The sequence below is a fragment of the Polyodon spathula genome, chromosome 43 (assembly GCF_017654505.1).
Source record: "Polyodon spathula isolate WHYD16114869_AA chromosome 43, ASM1765450v1, whole genome shotgun sequence".
Lineage (NCBI taxonomy): Eukaryota > Metazoa > Chordata > Actinopteri > Acipenseriformes > Polyodontidae > Polyodon > Polyodon spathula.
In genome coordinates, this window is record NC_054576.1 from 2,622,195 (window position 1) to 2,639,588 (window position 17,394).

The 17,394-nt window shown below is 42.9% G+C and overlaps 1 protein-coding gene across 1 annotated transcript; it reads right to left on the bottom strand.

Moving 5' to 3' along the window:
* Nucleotides 1-4,822: 4,822 nt before the first annotated feature.
* LOC121305491 (serine/threonine-protein kinase A-Raf-like) lies at nucleotides 4,823-14,704 on the bottom strand. Its single transcript, XM_041237131.1, has 15 exons — nucleotides 14,444-14,704; nucleotides 14,115-14,218; nucleotides 12,823-12,925; nucleotides 12,125-12,262; nucleotides 11,698-11,843; nucleotides 11,317-11,455; nucleotides 10,677-10,704; nucleotides 9,963-10,099; nucleotides 9,408-9,610; nucleotides 8,810-8,986; nucleotides 8,370-8,416; nucleotides 7,588-7,706; nucleotides 6,864-6,995; nucleotides 6,238-6,372; nucleotides 4,823-6,074 (listed from the first exon to the last, which is right to left on the bottom strand). Exons 1-15 carry the CDS (start codon nucleotides 14,651-14,653, stop codon nucleotides 5,934-5,936), a joined length of 1,959 nt encoding a protein of 652 aa, XP_041093065.1. The 5' UTR covers nucleotides 14,654-14,704; the 3' UTR covers nucleotides 4,823-5,933.
* Nucleotides 14,705-17,394: the final 2,690 nt, after the last annotated feature.

Here is a 17,394-nt window from a genome sequence, read left to right on the forward strand (position 1 = left end):
GTACAATGCAATGCAAATACATTCATTACATTGCTGTTTGACAGAAAAAAAATGTTATAGTAGTCAAGTTTTTTTTTTTTTTTTTTTAAGAAAAGTTAGCAGAGGCCACAGGAGACCTTGCAGCTACTTTATAAATGACACATTCCTACCAAAAGCTGAGACACCACAGCTCAAATCGCTACAGGTTACTCAACAACCTTCGCGAGATATATATCTCTCACTCAGCCCGCCTGCGTGCGTCCTTATCTGGACCACGCTTTTACATTGTGCAGTTTGTTGTCTCACACCTATATTGCTGTTGTCAGTAGATATGTATACAGTGTGGTTGCCCCACCCCCTACTGCCCCCCCCCTCTCTCTAAGCCAAGTCCTAAAGCTGTCCATATAGTGTGTGTGTGCAAGGTCTCAGGTGCCCGCTTGCCACTAGAGACCGGGCTCCACATTCTACACTAGTCGCTCAGTCCAGTACTATGCATTTTCGAGGTGGAAATTAAAAATGGTTTTGCAACCCTGAAATTGACCCCCGCTTTCAGGACTGCCTGACTCCACCAACTTTGGGACACAGCGTTATCTATGCCAAGTATTTTATGATCACCCGCCCCCCACCCTTTGTGAAATGTGCCTACCCTGTACAGCCCCCTTCCTCCCTCTCTCCCAGACATCTAGAATTCCAATCAACTGCAGTGAGATTTTTTTGAATGCTCTAAAAATGATATATAAAAGAACTACGGCAAAGAAAAAAGGCATTTCAGTGAAAATACCTTGTAACGTTTAGTAAGCAAGAAATAGCCATTCAAGAATTTCTGCAAAGTGATTCCACTGCAGCTCGAAACGTCTTGCAGTGGGACTGTGTGTGCAAGTCGAGAAACATTTTAGCTTCTCCTTGAGTTACTGATGCCTTAAAGTCTTGTAGTTCCACTGAATGCAACAGACTCGGCATTGTTAACAGCCAGCAATTACCAAGATAATGCTTAGGTATATGGCCAAAAGTGTAGCGCACAAATCCAAGGAGATTATGATGAGGGTGTGTAACGCACTGGTGAGACCAGTCTGAGTACTGGTGTCCAGTTCTGGTCACCACAGCACTACAGAGACACTGTGGCCCTGGGGAGAGTCCAGCAAAGAGCCAGCAGCCTAATCCCAGGGCTACAGAGACTAGAATAGATTCAGTTCTTTCAGCCTGTTAACAAAGAAGAATTAGAGAACTGATTGAATTCTTTAATATCTTAAAAGGGTTAATGCACAGCACAGAAACCAGGACCAGACAACACAGTTGGAAATGAAGTGGAGGTAGACTTAGGACAGAGGGAAGGAGACTCTTCTTCACAGAGTGGTGAGGGGATGGAATGGGTTACCTAGTCATGTTGTTGAAGGAGACTCTTCTTCACACAGAGAGTGGTGAGGGGATGGAATGGGTTCCCTAGTCATGTTGCTGAAGGAGACTCTTCTTCACACAGAGTGGTGAGGGGATGGAATGGGTTACCTAGTCATGATGTTGAAGGAGACTCTTCTTCACACAGAGAGTGGTGAGGGGATGGAATGGGTTACCAAGTCATGTTGCTGAATCACTGGGATCCTTTCAGACCCGACTTGGCAAAGTTCTGCGATCAATCAGCTGCTCAGAACCGGACTAGCTCTGGATGGGCTGATCAGTCTGCTCTCGTTCGTGAATTGTAAACCTCATATGACTGACAGTCTTTTAAATGAACCAATCCTTTGAGAAATTCTAATTTTCTTTGCCGTGCTATGCACTACTCCTGCGATGAAGGAATTCTGACTCTCTCTCCCTCCCTACCCAAAGCTGTAAATACAGTCCACCCCACCCCATTCTCCTCTCCTATGCATCCGATGTGAAAACTTGTGAAAAAAAAAGTGCAAAATGTGGAAAAGTTGTACCATTTACTGTAACATCAAAATACTGTACAGTTAGTACTAAATATTATGATGAACTTGTGGCAATTCTATCTGTTCTCTTCAAATTCCAGTTTTAATGTGCCTGTGTCAATATTTGCGTGTTGAATGGATGAATGTGGGTTTTTGGAATATTTATTTTTATTTTTGTAATTTCTTTATGTATTATTTATATTATTTTGTGTTTTTTTTATTATTATTGTTCGATTTTACACTTGTTACCAAAAATCCTATTGAAACACTTGAATAATCATCTTTATTATTATTGTATGTATTTCTATTACACAGCATACAATATTGAAGCTTAATTTTTTGCAGATCTTACCACTAATCAATCGTGGTTTTTTGGTTTTTCATTTTGATTGGGGCTGTATTCTAATCAATGGCCACAAAACGTGCTTGTAGCGAACGGGACGAACCACTAGAGGGCGACAATTCACTTAGCAGTGGCTTGGCATCTGAGAAAAGTTATTTAACTTTTTTTGTCAATAACAAAAAAAAAAAGTTAAGATTGTTTTAAGCATGAAAGCATAGTTCAGATGAAAACTGCAGTACATAGAGGTCACTCATCCAGTTCCTCAAAAATATTACAAGAATAATCATCATTTTAAAAAAAAGAATCTAATGCTCTCTGTTAGAAACCACTTTTGTCTGATACCCAACTAAATATTTGACAAAATACGGTAATAGTTGTATTTGGATCACGTTTATTTTTTTATTCAAATGTTTTAATGGATTTCTTTATATATTATATATATATATATCTCTTTGAGAAGTGAATGTTAGAAACTGTCGTGCAAAATTATATCTGTAAATTGGATTATTGTGTTTGGTTGTTTGTTGCCCCTTGTGCTGTAAATTGTACCCACGCGTTGCGGTCGCCAAGTTGTTTATGAAATAAATATCTGTACAAACATATTATCTTCGATGTGATTGTGTGACAATAAAATATGGGAACATATTTAAGAGTATTGTGCTATCGAATTAACACACACACACAGACACACACACACACACAATCAATAAAGTCTATTATTAATCATAACGAAGCGTGGCTTCTTTATCAACGATGCAATTTCCACAGGTTTTCTGACACGCTCAAGTTTTGAAATGTTTTTTTTTTTTTTTTTTTTTTTTAAGCCCTGATAAATACAGTGCTCCAGACAGAGGCACTGCAGTGGTTCAAAATGAGGCCGCGGATTCTAGAGGCAGGGCTGTGCTCCACCACCCCTTTCAATTCGATAGAAATCATAAAACCGAGACACAACGCAGAAAAAAAATTAAATACGAGTCCTCTTTTAAAGAGCGCTCATATGATCAAAATGATCATATCTTGAAATTTTTTAAATAATTCAAGAGGCTAGAAACTGTAAAACTCTGGTTTCCACTCATGTTATAAAAAGCACACAAGACAATTCCAATGCATAATCCAATTTTTTAATTATTATCTCTGAATAAAATCCAGTATCTCCATATTTTACAAGACAAACTAGTGAGAGAGAACTAAAAAGTTACTTTACACAACTAGACTGTCAACTATTATTGCTTACATCTTAAGACCCCCTTCCAAAAACCTGCCCGATAATAATGATAAAAAGATTAATAATTACACCCATCAAAATAAATGTAACACTTTCTATTCAAATACAGTACACGTTACGCTGATAATACAACTCAAATCTGACTCGCATGTTCCCAAAACAGGCCTGGACACATTATCAGAGCCTCTATCTAACTGGGTTTGGCATCGCCCTGGGTCCCTAGGTTACACTGGGAGGCCGAACGACCAGTTTAAGCATCACTGCTGATCCAGCCAATCATGCCGAACCCTGACAGCGATGTCACAATCCAACCGCGCACGTCTGGGATGAACTTTAAACACATCTCTCGTCGAGACCCCTGCAGTTTTGTAAAACATTAACGGCTTCCTCTAGACACCTCGTGGAGTCGACAGCTCTGGCCAGACGTTTTGCATCACCTTAGAATTTTAGGACTGAGACATTTAAAAAAAAAAATAAAAAATTAAAAATAAATAAATCAAAGTACATGAACATAATTGATCAGGGAGGGCCTCAACTGATAACTAACGAAGCAGCCAGGCAATGTGTTTATTCACTCACTGAGCTAATTTAACACTCCCTTCCTTTTAAACACTACAGAATATATATATATACACACACACACACAGAGCCTGGATAAAAACGCTTGAAACTCTTCAGCCACGCAGCAGATCGTATATTGTGGCAATGCAACGATTCCTGAAGGAACTCAAAGCGATTTAATCCTTGCAATTGAAATCGACGCTGCCTGCCTAGCTGGCTCCCCCTACTGGCTTTTCCTGTTATTACCGAGTCAAGTGGCAACTGTATAATTTAGTCTGAAAAGAATCAAACACGTTTTTTTTTTTTTTTAAGATTTGTATAGAAATCAGGCTTGTTGTGTTTTTGTACTTAATATAACGTACCCTTCAAGGGTTTACAACATATTTCACCTGCTTGTATCTTTGCGTTACACAGCAGTGACACCCCGCATCACAATAAATGAAGAGTCGCTGCTTCTGCCTGGAAATGAAAAAGGAAGACTTGGGATTTAAAAAGCCCCAAAATTAAATCAAAAATGTACTAACGCGTTTCTCAGTTGTAATTGAGAGACAAGAAACGGCTTATAACAGGGACCAATCGAATTTTTTAAGGAGTAAGATCCTGAAAATCAGAAGACCTATTATTTAGACACCTATGCTGTAATTTAGAATAATTAAAATTAAACTCTCTCAAAATTATTTTAGTAACGTTTAAAACGATCTATTCTTAAAATGTTTAAACGTTTAATAAATTAAACGGAATCTAGCAGCCCGGGTATAAGTTATGAGTGCGCCAGCGATTTCTCGGAATAATTTTCAAAATGTAAAATGCTTAAAACAAAATATTTTTAATACAAAGACGAGTTTTCAGTGCAGGAGAGGGCAGCGATCTATTTAGCCTTGCACTGGATAAGTGACGTGGTAAATCAGTGATTTGACAATCGCAAATTAGTCCTCTGCCTCTCTCTCTCCCAAAAAAGTTTTTTTTTTTCCCTTCAAGGCCTGATTTCAGGGAGCAAGGCTGGACTAGGCTTGGCTGGGTTGTGTTGAGTTTGGTTTGTTCTGGGCTCTGGTTGTGCTGTGTTGAGTTGGGTTTGTTCTTGGCTCTGGTTGTGCTGTGTTGAGTTGGGTTTGTTCTGGGCTCTGGATGTGCTGTGTTGGGGTGAGATGGTCTCTCACAGCGGCAGCTGTCTGGTTGCGCCGTGTTGGGGTGAGATGGTCTCTCACAGCGGCAGCTGTCTGGTTGCGCCGTGTTGGGGTGAGATGGTCTCTCACAGCGGCAGCTGTCTGGTTGCGCCGTGTTGGGGTGAGATGGTCTCTCACAGCGGCAGCTGTCTGGTTGCGCCGTGTTGGGGTGAGATGGTCTCTCACAGCGGCAGCTGTCTGGTTGCGCCGTGTTGGGGTGAGATGGTCTCTCACAGCGGCAGCTGTCTGGTTGCGCCGTGTTGGGGTGGGATGGTCTCTCACAGCGGCAGCTGTCTGGTTGCGCCGTGTTGGGGTGAGATGGTCTCTCACAGCGGCAGCTGTCTGGTTGCGCCGTGTTGGGGTGAGATGGTCTCTCACAGCGGCAGCTGTCTGGTTGCGCCGTGTTGGGGTGAGATGGTCTCTCACAGCGGCAGCTGTCTGGTTGCGCCGTGTTGGGGTGAGATGGTCTCTCACAGCGGCAGCTGTCTGGTTGCGCCGTGTTGGGGTGAGATGGTCTCTCACAGCGGCAGCTGTCTGGTTGCGCCGTGTTGGGGTGAGATGGTCTCTCACAGCGGCAGCTGTCTGGTTGTGCTGTGTTGGGGGGAGATGGTCACTCACAGCGGCAGCTGTCTGGTTGCGCTGTGTTGGGGTGAGATGGTCTCTCACAGCGGCAGCTGTCTGGTTGTGCTGTGTTGGGGGGAGATGGTCTCTCACAGCAGCAGCTGTCTGGCTGCGCTGTGCCGCATGGAGATGATCTCTCATAGCTGCAGCAGGCGTGTGGTGTTCAGCAGCAGGGAGTTGAGATCCTCCGAGTGTACCGCTCGGTGGAGAGAGGGCTCCGACGCACTCCGCTCGATCTTGGGCAAGGATTCCTGAACTTGCTCCATCGCAACCAGGATCTGACACAAAAAAACACAAGAGTCAGAGACTAAATTAAAGGAGGCGGGAGAAGAAGAAGAATTACACACACACACACAATGACAGAGATTTTAGAAATACTAAAACAGACGTTTCAAATGGAGGTTTATTTTCAAACCGTCCACACCACCACCACCACGTTACCTGCGGAAACAGTGGCCTCTCGTCCTTCTTGAATTTCAGACAGTTTATTATGAGTCTCTTCATGGCTTTGGGGCAGTTACTGTAGACCTTTGTGAGATCAGGAGACAGGTAACCCCGACCCACCATGAAGATTATCTGAAAACACAGGAGTCGTGTAATTAGGTCAATCTCCTATCAACACCAGAACAAACGGGTGCCAGTCCGGCATATGCATATAACCATATCCCAACGTCATGGTACGATCTATAATCGCCGTAGGCAGGTCACGACTCGATGTGCATCACGATACCAGGGAGAGTATGCATTCATACCAATTCTAAATAATTCTCATTCAACAACTCCTTGGTGAACCTACAGTGAGCAGTGCTGCTCTGCGTTTGGTCTTGAGTTATAAACAATGCTCACCTGTATTGGGATACGAAACACCACACAAAGAAAGTACCCATCTGTGCTCGTCTTCTGCCTACTAGCAGATTAATCTGAAAACACTGTCGAGTCGTCTTTGGAACGATCCCAGTGATTCAGCATCGCCAACGTGACTAGGCTTCCCATTCCAAGGAACCGGGCAGTGGAGAGAAACACTGCTGAGAAACCCTCACCGTGGATCACAAAGCCACAGAGCTCACCTGGTCTCTGTTGTTTATGTTGGAGTAAGGCAGCGTTCCGGACATGACCACAAACAGGACCACTCCATATCCGTACACGTCAGACTGGAAGCTGTAAGGATTGCTTTCCTGCATCCGGATAACCTCCGGAGCCTGGGAAGAGACAGACAGACAGAGAGGGAGGGAGAGATGACACGGACATGCACACATGGTCATTATCCACATTAACCAAGAGCCTTTTAAAACAAATCTTAAAGCAGTTAGATAAAACAGAACACTGGTCTGAAATCTTGCACTGCTTTCGGCTGAAGGAAGCAAAGTTTCTATGCCTTGCTTTCATTTAAACTTCTTTGGCCATGTCACCGGTTTTGGACACTAAATAAAAGACCTGATTCTTGTTATCAATGTGTTGTTAACGCTTGTCTTGATCCGCCCCTCCTGCTCTGCGCTGGGCTTGCCTGACCTCAGCACCATGTTACTGCATCGTCAGCTGATGCCCTACCCTTGCACTACTATCACATTATTGTAGATACAAACAGTTTTAACCCTAAACGGTTACTTCTGATCTCATATTGTATTCTGGTAGCATTTGCACTCAAGTGTTTAAATACTATTTTTGCACTGTAATCTTGTATTGGTCTGTGACAGCTGTAAATCACCCTGGATAAAGTGGTCTGTCAAAATAAACTAATAATAATGTGTGAAAACTCTACAAGTGCCAGTAAGGCGGTCCAGTCTGTCTTACCATCCACAGGATAGATCCGCTGGGCTGTTCAACCTGATGAGATCCAGTCCACCGGGATTTGACAGTGGCCAATCCAAAATCACCAATCTTCACCGTCCAGCCCTCGTGCAGAAAGATATCTGGACACGGGAGTCGAGGAACACACACACACACCCAACGAACACCCCAACCATATCAAACTACAGCTCCGGCCAAAAAAAGTTTTGCATCACCCCATAGAATGAACTCATTTTAAGGATTCATTAAAAATGAACCACATTTAATTCAATTTAATCAAATAATCTCAAACTCTGTCCTGGGGACCCCCTGTGTCTGCTGGTTTTCAATCCAGCCGAGCTCTCAATTAACTCGACCCTTAACTGAACTGATAATTTGATTAATTAGACTTATTATTTTTTATTTTTTACTTGTTTTCAGCTCTTAAACAGTTGCAGTTGAAGTTGCTTATCAACTGTTACAGCTAACTTGAAATATGCAAACTGTGCTGAAAACAGAGCTGAAAACAAGTAAAAAAAAGCCTAATTAAGCTAATTATCAGTTCAATTAAGGGTCTAGTTTATTGAGAGCTCGGCTGGATTGAAAACCAGCAGCCACAGGGGGTCCCCAGGACAGAGTTTGAGAAGCCCTGATTTAAGAGGACTGAGGAAGGCTCTTCAACTCTGGAACTACAACATTAAAAAAAATACGAGAAAAATGATCCAAACTTAATATTAAAGGAACAGAACCCAGAGCAAACACGTTCAGACATCTTACTGCTTAGTCCGTAGGAGACAAAAGGAAACTGTTTGATTTCAGGTCCCTGTGAATGATATTCTTGGCGTGGAGGTAACTGGAGGGAAAAAAAAAAAAAAGAAGTAAAAAAATTAGGAAACCCACAATGCTTTTAGACCATATCTGAAAAGTGAAAGGTTGAAAACACCTGGCTTTGTTTTGCTTGCACTTCTGTGTTGGGAACAACACGAACGGTGCAACTTGAGCCTTTCGTGAATTAAATGCAACTTTGCAGTTAACATACACGTAACGAAAAACTGACAAAAATTAAAGAAATGTGGAATTTCAAAATCTACCATTAACATGGTTTCTGGCTCTAATACCAGGCTGTATCTTGTTTGATTACATCATATTAAATAAAATAGTTAAAATTATGTCTCAATCCTAAAATTCCAGGTGCCTACAGTTCGCGGAGATTTGGGGAGTTATGATAAGAGGCTGCCAGTCTTACTCAATGCCCTGCGCTGTCTGCCGTGCCACGTCGATCCTCCTCATCGTCTCGAACTTGGTCTCAATGACGTGCAGGTGGTGGTACAGACTGCTGCCCTCACACCACTGCGTGATGATGGCAAAGTTCGGCTTCGTCATGAAGCCCATGAACAGCAGGATGTTGACGTGTCGCGTCTTCCTGTGTGTGTGGGGGGGGTGGGGGTGGGGGAGTAGCGTTTAAAACTCTAACGAATTGAAATCAATCTCTGTGCACCCTTAATATTTCCCCATTCGCTCACTTGTTTAAAAGGGTAAATAAGGACCTTTTTATTTGTGTTGCAAGTGTTGCTACAACTGTTTAAGCAAGGTGTGTATATTGTTTAAAATATATATATATTTTTTTAATTGCATTCCACTGCCTCAAAAGATGGCTTCCCATGGACCACTCAAATTACATTTCCCATCACCCCCATGCTCGCGGACGAATCCATCTCGGTTACAGGCGCGTTCAGTCCCCGCCACTTCGGACACGCCAGGGAAAAAGATTCTGTGTTTTCAAATGAGTCCGAGCGGTCTGTTCTCTTTTTCTCACTGAGGCCCTGGCTGGCTTTTGAGCTCACCTGAGCACCTGCATCTCGTTCTTGAAGGCTAGCAGCTGCTCTGGGGTGGGATCAGTCACTTTGAGGATCTTCACAGCCACATCTCCGTGCCACTTGCCCTTGTAGACTGTCCCGAAGGAGCCAGCCCCGATTCTCTTCAGCATGGACACCTCTCGCTCGTGCACCTCCCAGTAATAGCTGGAGTCTCTGTACCCACCGCGGTGCTGGAAACGCACACACAGGGCCGTTTACAACACACAACACAGTAAACATGTTAAGTGTCGGTCTGTGTAGTTGTTCGTGTCAAAAAAAAAAAAAACTTACTAACGTTAAGTTTGCAGCTGTTAAATATCAAGGATCTTTTCTTTAACCAGCAATGTATGAAGACATACCTGCTTGTTAGATGCAACGCTTAAATCAAACTGATGGTGACAGTGAACGTGTATTACACTAAAACGAAAGCAAGCCGAGAGATCGGTTTGGTATCTTAGCATGCTTTTCAATACAAATGAATTGCCGGCTGACTATGTTGGGGAGACCAGATAAAATCCCCCCCCCCAAAAAAAATTGGCTCACCACTTTCTTCTTGTCGTCGGACGAAGACTGCTTGCGTTCTTTGGGGTGCTCTGAAGGGGATTTTGGGGGGAGGTGTCTTCTCCCCGGGGAGCCCATAGGGGAGGGGCTGGTCGAGGGCTTAGGGGAAGGATCCACAACTGTGATAGGAAAAGGAGGAGATGAAGAGGAGGAGGAGGACAGGGGTGATAAATTAGAATTGGTTGTCAGTAGATATTTAAAAGGTTTTAACCTACCTAAATTCCAAAAAGCAAAGACTATCTGTGGATGTTCGTATTAAATCTGTGAAGAGCACAGGTGTGGACAGAAGTTTTGCAACACCTAGAATTTTAGGATACAGACATAACTTAAAAATAAAGACAACTATAATTTTAGATGCTTTATTTAACATCGTGTGATCTACAAAACGAAATCGCAAAAGTCGTACTAGTGGAGCAGTATTTCGTTTTTCAATTTTTTCATCTAGTGTACGGAAAACTGCAAAGCGGTGAGTTACTCAACATGTTAACAAAACATTATTCAGCAGCTTTCATTCGACTTTATGAAGCAAAGTTTGTTAAAATTCTAAAAACAGGTGCTGCAAAACTTTTGGCCACAGCTGCAGAGTGCCTGTGCGAGTGTGCCTCTCAGTTTAGTCAGAATGATGTAGCACAAATCTGAAACTGTCTGTACGTGGGGTTGGTTCTCTGCAGCACAAATGCGTTTAAATATACTCACCAGTAATGTAGTCCATTTTTAATGCCTCCTGAAAATTAACAACAAAAAAGGATTGTGATGAGACCTGATTGGTTTGTTAACCCGAGAAACATTCCCTGCCAGTTTTGATTGCCCTAACCCTCTGAAGCGCCACAGCCAAAGCGATCCCCAGCGAAGACTTCGCACAGCCTGGTCGCAAAACCACACTATGACTGACCCACTCTACAAACCACCCGGTTCTGCAGATGCGCTGTTCATGTACAGTGCAGGAGATCCATCCATCCACCCACCCTAACCTGGCAGACACAGGGCGCAAGGCAGAACTACACCCTGGATGGGATGCCAGTCCATTGCAGGGCACCACACACACACACAGGGCAATTTAGAATCAACCTGAACAACATGTCTTTGGACTGTGGGAGGAAACCAGAGTACCCGGAGAAAACCCACACGGACACGGGGAGAGCATGCACACTGCACACAGACAGACCCCCTGAGGCCGAAAACTGTACCCAGGACCCTGGCGCTGTGAGGCAGCAGCGCTAACCACCGCGCCACTGTGCCACCAGTGCAGTACGCCGTACTGTGTTTCAAGAAGTCATGGAAGACAACACACCCGTGAAAGAGACACTCAAAACTAGCCGCTCTTTAAACGTGTTACCTCGATGATCCCCACTCCTGCCGACCCCACAGTGCTGATCATGTGCACGTTGGGAGTGGACGTGGAGCGGTACCTCTGCAAGGACTGCCCCTCACCTCCGGCCAGGGGGAACGGGAAGGCAGAGTCTTGAGACAGCAGCCTGAAGACAAAGATGAGAGGGTTAGATTAAACCCGGGCTGAGAGTATCTGCTGCATTTCTTAAGACACCAACTTTTTCACGGCCCTGGAACCCTGTCTTTTTTCAGAGCAAGTGGGTCTCTGTGTGCGTGCGTGCGTGTACGTCTCTCTGTGTGTCTGTGTTTGTGGCTGTCGCTGTGTGTGTGTGTGTGTCTGTATGTGTCTCTGTCTGTCTGTCTGTCTCTGTCTCTCAGTGTAACTCACTCGGGGGGCTCTGGGGTGTCAGGAGGGTCGGACGGACGTATTTCCATGGAAGGGTCTTGAATTATGAGGATGGGGATGTTTGAGGAATCAGGATTCGGTAAACACCTGTAAGAGAAAGAAACACCACAGAGATTTGGCGGGGGTGTCTAAATACAAAAAGCTTAGCACAGAGCAAAGAAGAGTAGCACGAAGAATGCTGCAGAAAACAGACTGAACTCATGCACCTGAATCTTATTAAAAACTCCAACACCTGTCCGAAACTAGATACAGAAATATATATATATATATATATATATATATATATATATATATATATATATATGTATATATACCCTGACAGACACTGTGCTGTGTCAAACCTGTGACCCCCCCCCCCAAGGTACACTGTGTACGTTATGGCACCCGTAACGAACACGACGTGGGACACCTTGAACATGGCTGCAGACATTGGGTGGCTGCTGCAGTGCTGGTGGAACTTGTAGCCACAAGTCTGACACCGGAACCCGTGGAACAGAAACTTGTGGCAGAAATCACAGTAGGCCAGCTTGAAGAAGGTCTTCCGCACCTGAGCGAAAAAACACAAAACCGGAAAAAATCGATGAAATCACATCGAGGGGTCATCCACCTCGACGCTGACAAAAACCACGCCCGATTACAGGTGTTATAAACAAAAAAAATATAACTGGCTTTTTTTGTAAAAAAATAAATAAATAAAAAATAAAAAAAAAGTAGGAGGACAGTCAGCTTTCCAATTGCTTAACAAAATACGAAAACTGCTTTACCTCGCCTGCATGCAAAACGTCAGCAGTTGTCAACAGTCCTGTAACGAAGTGCTAAAAGAAATAAATGATAAATAAAAATATTAAATTTTTTCTTTTCTTTTCCAAAAACAAGTCTATGTTATATGACGTGTTATACTGTGTGGTAAGTGTCACACCAAGTGAATAGGATTAACATTTGATACTTTTTGAAAAAGTAACAAAAACTATTTCATGAATGTTAGGGGGTGGGGTGGGGTGGGTATTCCCACCATAAGACAGTAGAGAGTCTCTTAAATTTTTTTTTTTTTTTTTTTTAAATATCCAGTGCTTTCCTCCATACAGTAAGGGGCGCTGTGGCACTTACAAAGTTGTGCATGGTGAGTGGCACATGGTCCAGCACTTCCACCAGAAGCTCCTCCCCTTCCAGTGGGGTGACATCAGTGTTCCAGTCCGTCAGCTGCTTTCGACTGAAAAAGCAACAACAGACAGTCACAGTCAGCCCATGTAAAACCACAGAGATGCAATGTTGACCTCAACATTAAAGTATCCGACCCCTGCAGCTGCACGGTCATGCTGTGATAACAATTCGGAGCAGATTCACCAAGAGCTCCTGGCACATGATCAGGAGGAGTTCTAAAACCCAGGAGTGACTTCTACTGACGCATCGGGCTCTCCTTGATTGCTAGCTGTCTAGCACCAAGTCGCCTTGGATAATAGCTCCTGCCAAATACATACATAAATAAATTATTAATAATAATAATAATAAAATAAAAAAAAAAATTTACTGACTGATTTAAAATCGAGTCCCAATCTTAGAAACTCAAATCAGCTAGTCTGACATCATTTAAAATAAATTATTTTATATATATATATATATATAGATATTATAATATTTATTTAGAATGAACCAAAATACACACACACACACACACACAATAAACATAATTGAAATATTTTATTTAGCATCATGTAATCAAAGAAACCACAAAATGAAAACATTTTATTTCTAAACTAGTTTAGACCTTTTTTTTTTTTTGACGCCTCCCCGTCCCCGGACTGTAAGAGTGTAGCGCTGGGGCGAATTTTCCAATATTCGAGCAAACATCGCTCGAAATGTTTTCTGTTACAAGAATGTCCAGGTTCGAACGCCCTCCACCTTTTCGGAAGCAATTTCCGATGTGACAGGTAGCCTCTCAAACACTCACCTCAGCAGAAACCATAATTAGCAAAGTGCTCTATGCCAAAACGTTCTGCATCACCAAGAATTTTAGGATTGAGAGACCATTTAAAAAAAAAAAAAAAACTTTATTTAACATTAAGCAATCAGAGAAACTACATAAATGATACCACAAGAGTCTACCAGAAGCTGTAACAGAAGTACAGCAGTACAGTAATCAATCAGTCTTTATTTTATATAGTGGATCACTATGAAATGCGTGCTACTCTGCCACAAGCATCAGTACCCTGTATCTTACTAAACAAAGTGTTCAGGGGAGCGCCCTAATACCAGCTGAACCTCAGAACAATTACCGTGTGAATATATAGTCCTTGTTACAGCTGTGTATAGCGGCATTTAAAACAGGATTCATTCATCCGACATTTGACATATCTTTAAGGCCGAATGACCGCTCAGTGAACCCCTGTCCCGTGGCTTACCCTTTAAGCAGTCTGTAGACAGCACAGCAGTCCTGGTTGAGTCCCCTCACTTTCAGGGCTTTGTCCAGGCTGTCGTAAACCGTCTGTCCAGGGCGCACGGTCACCTGCCCATCCACACAGAGAGTCGCCGTCAATACAAGCAGAGCGAGGGTTTGCGTTTACTTTAAATTGATTGTGTGCCTTTTTTAGAAGCTGACAGTCTTGTCACAGCAAAAATCATTTTCTTTTTAAAAGTTGTGATCTCTAGTGCTACGCTAAGTCACTGTTTTACCATTCTCTAATATCAATGAAGCCCCATACTTAACGACATCGAGAGGGCCAGACCGTACCACTGTGCGTTGTTTGTTGGGGAGGTAGACTCGAATGGTTCCTCCCCCGCGGTGGGTATCCCCTTGGCAGGCCTCCGAGGAGGAAGAGGAGGAGGAGGAGGAGGTGGACATAATGGCGTTCGCCTGGCCCCCACTGCTGCTGCGGCTACAGCGCTCCCTGCTGGCTGGAGGAGTCAGGCTCACTGCACCGTTACACAGCGCAGGCTTCATTCACTGGTCAGGGGCTAGGGGGGCGCTGGCGCTCTCTCTCTCAACTGAAACCTGGAGCAGTAAAAGAACTGATTACAGTCTCCAACCCTGGTCCTGGAGAGCCCCTATCCAGCAGGTTTTATAGATGTCTTTACATCAACAGTGGCAAAAGATCTGGGGCAGCCAGGGATTACTATCAGTGTGTCGACAACATTTTAGAACATGTCCCCACAAAGACAGTAACACTGTGCCAAAATATTTAGTCTGTTGTCGACTTTCACCCTGTGTGGGGTTTTGTCTGACCGGAGTTAAAAATAGCAAACAAAAATAGAGTGAGAGTCGATGAGAAGCCCCCACAAGTATAGGACCGTGTGCGTGTGTGTGTCAGACGCTATCCTTTCCTGAGCTAACTAATAATGAAATACCTCTGCATCCTTGCTTCAGGTGTCTCCTCCGACAAAACCACCCCAACCCTGAAAATGTGAACACGCTAGTTCTTTTGTCAAGAACCCTTAAATGACTTGAAAGTTGACTGCATTTTATTTCTGTCCCCAGTCTATTAAACTACTTGGACGTCACCAAAAAAAGTTATCCCACCAGCCAACTTTGGGCCTGAACTTTGGTTTGAAAACGTTGTGGCTTGTGATTCACAATTTTAAGATTTCATCTCTAGCTGCTGGGGCCAGCTGAAAAAAAATTCTTTAATTCCTAAAAAGACAAAAAGTCAAAAACAAGTTCAGTAGTCAATATCAGAAATGTGATTGGCACTGTTAAAAACAAAGCGATTACATCTAAAACACACAAGATATATATTTTTTAATTATTTCAAAACCATTACCAAAACTTATAATCGAGAAAAAAAAAGACAAAACGCACACATGGTGTTGAACATGTATTTGAAAATAAAACTCATACCTGTCCCATGTAAATGGTGTGTGTGTGTGTCAAAAAGAGAGGTTGACAGGGACGGGGTTAAATCTGTCCCGTCAGCAGTCACAGGTGTGGCCTTTCCCCATTTAGGAAACCCTACCACAGCACCACACTGCAGTAAAACAATCATAATAAATTATACCCAGCATCAAATCACCTTCAAAAGAACGATGAGAAACCCTTCTGTAACGTCGAATGCTGGTTTATTTCAAGCGTCATTTCTGCAGTCCTTATTCTTTTTGATAAATTCTGTTAAGGATGATTTTTCCTACTGAACACATTAGCGACGTTAGCTACCAGCAATAACGCGACAGGGCTACTCCCTTTAAAACGTTCAAGTTTGAGTCTGAACCCTAGAATTGCCCCGACAGCAAGACGAACAATGGCAGTCCAGTATCCTGGCTGAGACAATGGGTTTTTAAGAAAGGTGCTATCGCATATCTCAGCTCTCATGCTTTACCAGAGAGATAACAATGCAAGGTGCGTGCACAGGCACTGTTCTCCAAGACACTAATTCCACTCGTTAGAATTGAATTATTCATTAATTTTTGGAACCTAAAACTCACCAGGAAAGAAAAGACCAAAGAACAAGAGAGCAAAAGCAATAGATCGGAAAACAACAAAACAAAAAAAGGCTCACTTTGACACAATTTGTCGATCCTCCCCAATCTTCTCATCTTTCAATTTTATTTTATTCCCCCCCTCTTTGCTAAATCTTAATCAGGGTTGGGCTCAATCCGTGTTTCTCAGATCAACAGTTTTTGTCCGTCCAGTCACAGCAATTATCCTTCGAAAGGGCAGCACAGGGTCAAAGCTGCTGAAAAACCAGACGTCAAGCTGATGTGGTTCTGTGTCCGGAGGTGTGTGTCACAGCGTTTTTCTCTAACTCTTTCTAAACATGCACAGAGGGTTTTGTGGTGGCGTTGCCCTAGCGATACTTTCCGCTGGGGCTTTTTTTTTTTACCTGCTTACAAAAAACTAAATACAACCGTCACCAACGTACGTGTGCTTGCATGCACGATATAAGGGACAAGTTATTAATCCAGTCCTGACACTTATTTATCTTCACCTAGACAGTACCATCGTGCTGCTAGCTGTTTGTATCGCTGCAGAATTGAAAGCTGCGCTGTTGTTAAACTGATTGAAGTTTCAACAAACGAACAGACTGCTGGCTGTTTCCATTTGATCGGCCCGTTGAATTCAAAGCAGACCTGCGTCAATTCCTATAGTGAGCGTATAAATTATACTACTCAAGTACAATACAAAATAAGATGCAATAAGTTAGGTTTATAGATTGCTGACAAATTAAGTGCTTCGGTCCTGTGATATACTGTTTAATTGGCATTAAAAAAACAATAAACTATACATATTATTATTATTATTATTATTATTATTATTTGAATGATCGCGAGCCAAGAGTTTGATGTTAGATATTGACGTATGATTAGTAAACTTACAGACTGCAGTAAGACTTATCCATGCCGTAAGGAGAGCAGTTCATTCCAAGCACATTTACTAGGAGCCAGACTGATCAGGATCCTGGATCATTTATAAAAAATTTTTAAAAATGACGAGTCTTGAAACACAGGACTAGTTACAGGGCTAGTGCTGGTTTCAAACGCTGACTGGGGCTGGATTAAAATGCTCTAAACAGAGACGTTAACAGCGCAGACACTGAAATATTAAAAATGAGTTGTTCAGTACTAGTGTAGTAGGTTTTGTCTCCTTCGAAACGCAGGAGTTGAGCACTGGGGCCGAGGCTTTCAAAACGTGTCCCCCAGTACTCCCTCGTGTGAAGTGAAGTTTTCGCTGGAAGGATTTCTAAAGATCTT

Coding starts and splice junctions, on each gene's coding strand:
- LOC121305491 (XM_041237131.1), bottom strand. CDS start 14,653: ATGAAGCCTGCGCTGTGTAACGGTGCAGTGAGCCTGACTCCTCCAGCC. Junction 14,219..14,443: donor CCAACAAACAACGCACAGTG/GTACGGTCTGGC, acceptor GTGGATGGGCAG/GTGACCGTGCGCCCTGGACA. Junction 11,844..12,124: donor TGTCTGCAGCCATGTTCAAG/GTGTCCCACGTC, acceptor TTTTGTATTTAG/ACACCCCCGCCAAATCTCTG.